Genomic DNA, 6,912 nt, shown 5'->3' on the forward strand with positions numbered 1-6,912 from the left:
AATCATTACAACACCGAAGTACAGTATGTAAGGCTAACAAGTCTATATAGTAATTTAAATCTACCACCTTGCTTACTTTTTCCATTAAATATTTCTAATTTTATAATAGTCCATCCAGTGGAGTAGAATATACACTACAAAAAATTATTTCAGCATGGGATTTCTACTTGTAGAGTCTCATGATTTAACAAAAAAGTGTATTGTTTTTGTTGGCTTACACTTACTACAAAAATACGTATACACTAGTAATAAGGTGGAAAGTTTAATGTTTTGCTTTATATATGCTGACATGTACTCATACTAAATCTGTATTGTGCAATTAATATGGTGGCCACCTGCCACATACAATTAAATAAAAATGTAAAGCTGGTTCTTAGGTTACTCTAGTTGCATTTCAAGAACAGCCAAATACGGTGACAGTAGTCATATTAAGTGCAGAGATTGCCAGTTTAATCACATATACTCTTTAAGCTTCTCTTTTTTTTAGGATAATAGTTGCCCTGAAACATTTAAAATGTTTTTTTAAAAAGCGAGAGAGATTTTAAAAGAAATCATAAAAGATGTTTTTCAAAATAGTAACAGGTTTTAAAACATAGCCAAATTTTCTGACTAAATTATTCCTAACAAAGTTGATTTTTATGCTAGTATACTTGCTCAAGTCTCATATACCATCATTTAATAACTATGAGGAAACACTTGCATTTGCTATCAAAGTTCGGTGACATGCAGTATTGTGACAGTCATTGCTTTGTCATGAACGTGTATAAACTGAAATTAAGTAAAAAGGTTTACGATGGGATCCATTTCTTGCACCACTTTTTATTACCCACCTGTGACTGAAATTTTTCATAAAGGAAAAAATGCATTTCAAAGAGAATAGAACAACTTCAATAAATTAAAAACATACTCCTATAGAATTATACTCAAAACTGGGTTAATCACAATTTCAAGATAAAAAGCACTTGAAAAATAAATTCACTTACAACTTTATCTATTTTTGTATACATTTCAAATGTTACAAAAGGGGGAGCTAGACGGCTATTTGTCAGACCATGTTACAGGAAGCTGTCAGAAGTCATCCAAGGTTTTCAGGGTTTAGCAGGTGGAGGGAACCAAAAGGGACTTCATTTTGTTTTGCATATAGAATAATCTTCAACATACTTCTGAATAAAGTCAGCTGAATTTTAATAGTCTATCCTGTTAAAAATACTATAATGCTATGATTGAATATTTTTTATATTTCAATGAGTAAGTATATATATAAATATATGTTGTCCTTTATTTTCTAGTCTCAAGTGGTCAAAATCCACAACTTTTAGATCTTACCCAGTGAGCAAATTAGTTCACCTGTGGCAACAGTTTTGTTTCATTTCCCTCAATTTTGAACCCACAGACATATTTCATCTATGCTGTAAGACTGGTTTCACAGCAGTGTTGACAGAGCGTCTGTCAGAAAAACTTCTAGGAATACAACCATTTCTGTGAGAGTCAATATCTGTACTCTTGATCAGTCACCACTGCTCAAGATTCCAGATGTTTTGTTTTGCCTACCTTCATATACCCCTTTCCCCAGGAACAAAACAATTTTGGTCTCTGGTTTAATTCTTCTGTTTGTTATCCAGAATCGAATTCAGCCTTGTGTTTGCCAGGCAGGCACTGCACCGCTGAGCTACATCCCTGGCCCATCTCTGGCTTAATTCTTTTTTTGGTTGTTTTGGGGTTTTTTTTGAGACAGGGTCTCACTATGCAGTTGAGACTGAACTGGAACTCACTATGTAGCCCAGGTTGGTCTCAACTCACAGCGATCCTCCTGCCTCAGCCTCTCGAGTGCTGGAATTACAGGTGCGAGCCACCAAACCTGGCTTTTTTGTTTGTTTGTTTTTTGAGACAGGGTCTCACTGTGTAGTTCAGACTGCTCTGAAACACTGTAACCCAGGCTGGTCTTGAACTCACAGCAATCCTCCTGCCTCAGCCTCCTGAGTGCTGGGATTATAGGCGTGCACTCCTACACCTGGCTTCTGGTTTAATTCTTAAACACTAGTGACTCTTCTTGGCCTCTGCCTTGATACCTAGTTGTCAGTCATGAAATTTCCAGCATTCTGATTGGTCTGGCTTACTTAAAATATGTACTCTTTCAACAGTCTCCAGTTTGAGATCTTAAGCCTCAACAACAGCCTACATTCACCCGTCTCAGCCTTCCATGGGCATTCTCAGCCTTATGGCTGCCTGATTGTTTAGTACAGGTTGGCCTTATGTACCTTTGGTCCAAAGGAAGACCAGGCAATGGCCTAGCTCAAGGGTTCCCCTTAGGAACAGAGGTGTTCTGAAACCTCAAATGAAACTAAATGTGCCAGTCCTGGTGGTTTCTGGTTGAGCTAAGCAGTAACCTTAAGGAAGTAGATACATTTAAGAAGGAATGGGAAAAAAAGCAATAGGGATGAGTTAGTGCTTTCTACAGTCCTGCCAGTTGCTAGCACTTAGGATCTAATATACATTCATATCTCTATATATTTATATATATATATATGTTAATCTTGAACAGTGTACATTCTAGTTAAGAAAGCTATGTTTACTAAAAGACCTTCTTATAGTAGCCTCCTATTTAGATCCCTTTGTGTCCAGGTGTGATTGATTTAATTATACTCTTAAATGTCCTGAGGGTCTTTGGTTGAAAATCATAATTATGGTTTTATGTAAGTTTTGATTATTTAAGGGTGGAGGGAATTATTGAAGGATTCTGTTTCCCAAAAGTGGGGCAGAGGACATTGACATTCACGTTAATGATAGATTTTTAATTTCATAATTAATACATAGCCATCACACTGAAGAAATTCAGAATTTTGAATTTGTGAAAACATCTGCATTTATGAGTGGGGGATTTTTGTTTTGTTTTTGTAAAGTCTATTATGGAAAACTAAAAGTATTGAGTTTGGTGGTGTAATCGCCTTATATATAATCAGCTAATTTTTGTAGTGAGAACTCCTAAATTAGGTGTTTCATTTCAACATGTATATTAAAATGATCTACATAAACTTGAAACATATAACTTCCATATACATTTACTTCTGTCTGCATACCTTACAAACTTTTTAAAGACCAAAAATCAAAGGATACAATTACATGCCGATCCGATGGGTTTCTCTGACGAGTTCTTTCTAACTGCGTCAACTGCTTAGCTTCTCTATTCCTTGCTGTTAACGCTGCTTTGAGATCATCCTGCAAATGCATTTTTTTGGTCAAAGATTTCTAATTTAAGAATAAAATACATTGTGTTGCAAGAATGGAAGAAAGCTGCTCATTTGATCTAAGGTACTATTACCACAAGAATTTAAGTACTACAGAATTAATGTGTGTCTGTCTAGTGTGGGTGTCAGCATGTGTGTTTTTATTATTTTTAAATTTTATTTATTTTTTTTGGTACTGGGGATCAAACTTGGGTCCTTGTGCTTGCGAGGCAGGCGGTGGAACCACTGAGCTAAATCCCCGGCCCCAGCATGTGTGTTTTTAAAAATATTCTCTCAAAATAATGGCATAATTCAATGCAAAACTGCAACCATAAAATTTCTATGATTTTGATTGTGGTGGTGGTTATATGGACATACACTTGTCAGAACCCAGTGAACACAAAATGGCTGATTTGTTGCATGTAAACTATAGTTCAATAAAGTTGATTTTAAAGATAGAACTGTGGCACTATAAAGTACAAGTGTCATTGCCTGCTTTAAAACAAAAATATATAAAATTACATTCATTTAGTAAAGTATCCACATATTCTTTATGACTGTATATTTTAAAAATTTCAATAAAATGTCATCCTGCCACAGCGTATTTTATTAGCTCATTAAAAATATTCATAAAAACCAGAATTATCATTCACAATATATAAATATGTCACTTTTTCAAATATATATTTTTTCAGAAAAAGATAGTTTGAAACCTCATATTCTTTGCCATTGATTTACTTACCCGTTTCAATTTTACAATTGCTCCATAAGCTTTTAAAGGTTCAATCACTTTGGCTTCAAGTCTTTCAACCTATTGAAAATTATTATAAAATATAACTGAAAAGAAACATAGAGATATAAAAATTTAAACACTGAAATAAAACCTATGCTATTTAACTTGAAATAATTACAGTAAAGATTAATATTTTAAATTGAAATGCCATTGTTTTTAACACATCTTTGTAAGTAAAATGATCATCTTTGTAAGTAACTTGATAAGACTCAGAATCTAAACTTCAATACATTAAACTGTTGAGTAAAACAGTAACAGTAAAAACAGAAGAGCAGTCAGTGTACAATATGACAAGAAAATGAGGTTTCTGCAGAGCACATCTTTGCCACACAATGATCTTACTATTTTACCTTAACAGTTAAGACACCACAAATAATTACAGCTATCATTTTCAGTGTGTTTAGTGGATACTTCACAGAATCTCTGAATTGTAATAATCCAACTTTCCAGAAAAGTGAAGCTGAAAAATATAGCATACTGAAATAATTTTCTTAAAAACCCTCAAAAGCAAAAGAAAAAAGAAAAGAAATTACTACATTTACTGTATTTTTTCTGAGAACCATTTAAATCATAAAAGCTAGAGAAGATAAATTGTCAGTGTTGCTGATCTGTCAACTATGATGTAGAATTAAAGTTTTAATCTAGAATTAGTTTTTCTTATATAGTGTTTTAAAACAATTTTGAGTAATTCTTTTACTAATGCAAATAGCCTTGAAAGAATAGTTTTTAAAAACAGGCAAGTAAGTATGTAAACATAAGAAAAATGATGCCTTGGATATTAAAATTGTACTTAATTGCTTAAAATGGACATGTATTAGTTTTATAGCTGGAAAAGTGCTTTCTAAAGATGTATGGTAATATAAACTACATTTCATTTCATATTTTCATTTTTATACAAAATGTATGTTTCATTTTAAAAGATTTTAGGAAAATGAAAAAAATCAAGTTCCCAACAAGCATTTAAATACTAGGAATTCTAAAGTCAAAGCAATGAATATTCAGGATAGGTTATCACAGCATTTCTAATAATCCATACACTGACTCTGTAGTGTAAGAGTTATTCAGAATCCCTCCCCTTCAGTTATCCTTTTTGTTGCCTACCTTTTGTCATTGTTCATTAGCATCTCCACCATTTGGTAAGCAAAGGAAATAAAAGGAGAACAAATGTAAATCAGTTCACTTTGCTCTTTGATAAATAGCGCACAAGTTTTCTAGAAAGGGGAAATTACTGGCTAAAATAGGATTTCAGAAGTATCTGTGAATATGAATTAGTTTTGAAACATAACATACCCAGGTACCATGTATAACAATTTCTTATCATAGAATTAATGTATAAGAACTCAGCATTTTTCCAAAAGGTACCTAAATGTTTTTGTAATAATGATCCATTCAAAGGCTATTATTAGCTTTTTGATAATCAAAATTTGTTTCAGGCTCTAAAAAGAATCAATGAGGGCTGGGGATTTAGCTCAGTGGTTCCTCCCTGTCTGCTTTGCAAGCACAAGCACAATGTCCCCAGTTCGATCCCTGGTACCAAAAAAAAAAAAAAAAAAAAAAAAAAAAAAAAAAAAAAAAAAAAAAAAAAAAAAAAAAAAAAAAAAAAAAAAAAAAAGAATGAGAGATGAGTGTACTGGTGAGAAAAGAGAAAAAAGCAGTGGAGTTCTAATTGGGCAGCCTCTAACAAGTTAATCTTGTTCTTGAGACAAAATAGTGAAAGTGCTTATGAAATATTAAAAGAAATAATGGACTTTAAAAAAGAAAGCAATTACAAGAACAAGTAACTGGCCAAAGTGAAGAACAAGACCAACCTTACTTTACAATGTCTTACTACCGGTTTACATCTAGGATACAAAGCATAGCTTCCCTATTGGTCAACTTTCTAGAGCATGGAAGCAACCAGTCTTGCCTATTTATTGATAATTTGTTCTTTCATATTGTCATTCTTAACATTTTCCATCTCTAGTAATACATTAAATGCACACAGTACTCAAGTCCTACTAGTTTTCTTCCCCATGTGTTTACCATCCCCCTGAACACAGGCACCCCTTCACAAAAGTTGGCAAATGAAGTGAGTAAATTCAACATTCCAGCAACACCCTACAGTTTTGATTGAAAACAGCAAGATAAACCACAGAAAACTTTGCTTTCATGTAACCACACGGTGTTCCGAACATGAAAAATGTATGTTTATCGTCAATGTGTGTTGGCCACTGCAGTTAAGTAGCTTACAGTGAAAATCTTTATAAAACCTTAACTACTTCCTGGGTCATTAACGATGACTGTGACCTCACTCCATACCTCTGCTTGTCGATAATCCTGAAGTTTGGCAAACTCATCAGCGAAGTTTTTCAGGCCTTGCTTTAAATGTGGGGTCTCTGTAGAGGCATACATGTTAATTTCATTCACCAAGAGGTCTGCTTTGTCTCGCAGTCTGGCAGTTTTCCGCACATAAGCAGCAAAGATTTGGCACAACTCCCCAAAATGCTTCTCCACATTTGTGACAGCATCTTGCAGTTGTCTGGTTTGAGCGTCCCTAAAGAAAAAAGGTGACATAAAACTCGAAACATCTTCGCGTAGATTTGACAATGCAGACATCCTCGGGACATTGCACCTCTGAAGGCGTGCCCCCTCCCCAACAGTGCCACCGTCTCCAAGGCACTGTCCTCCAGGATCCCATCGGGGCCTGCCAGGGCCGTGTAGGCCCGCGATGGGGCCCAGCCAGGCCTCTGCACCGTAGGCCGGACCACAGCCGCGAGGAAGGGGTGGGCGTCAGAGGAGCATGGGCTCTTCCGGCCTCTGGCTCCCCGCAGCCCAGGAGATGGGCCGGGGAGCGCGGTGGGGACCTTGTCGCCTCCAGCCCGAGGTGGAACTGGGCGCGAACCCTCACCCCCACCC

The 6,912-nt window shown here is 35.4% G+C and overlaps 1 protein-coding gene across 2 annotated transcripts in view; it reads right to left on the reverse strand.

Moving 5' to 3' along the window:
* Positions 1-6,773, reverse strand: part of Cibar1 (CBY1 interacting BAR domain containing 1) — a 20,071-nt gene extending 13,298 nt beyond the window's left edge. The window contains exons 1-4 of one of the 2 annotated variants that reach the window (XM_010619631.3): positions 6,316-6,773; positions 3,967-4,035; positions 3,115-3,216; positions 831-836 (exon numbers count right to left, since the gene is read on the reverse strand). In XM_010619631.3, coding sequence (XP_010617933.1) covers positions 831-836; positions 3,115-3,216; positions 3,967-4,035; positions 6,316-6,612 — 474 coding nt within the window. In that variant the 5' untranslated portion in view covers positions 6,613-6,773. The remainder of the gene's footprint in view (positions 1-830; positions 837-3,114; positions 3,217-3,966; positions 4,036-6,315) is intronic. The other variant, XM_010619630.2, reaches the window with a different exon arrangement.
* Between the last annotated feature and the right edge of the window lie 139 nt (positions 6,774-6,912).

Source organism: Fukomys damarensis, unplaced genomic scaffold, assembly GCF_012274545.1.
Source record: "Fukomys damarensis isolate Sample0158 unplaced genomic scaffold, DMR_v1.0_HiC HiC_scaffold_5, whole genome shotgun sequence".
NCBI lineage: Eukaryota > Metazoa > Chordata > Mammalia > Rodentia > Bathyergidae > Fukomys > Fukomys damarensis.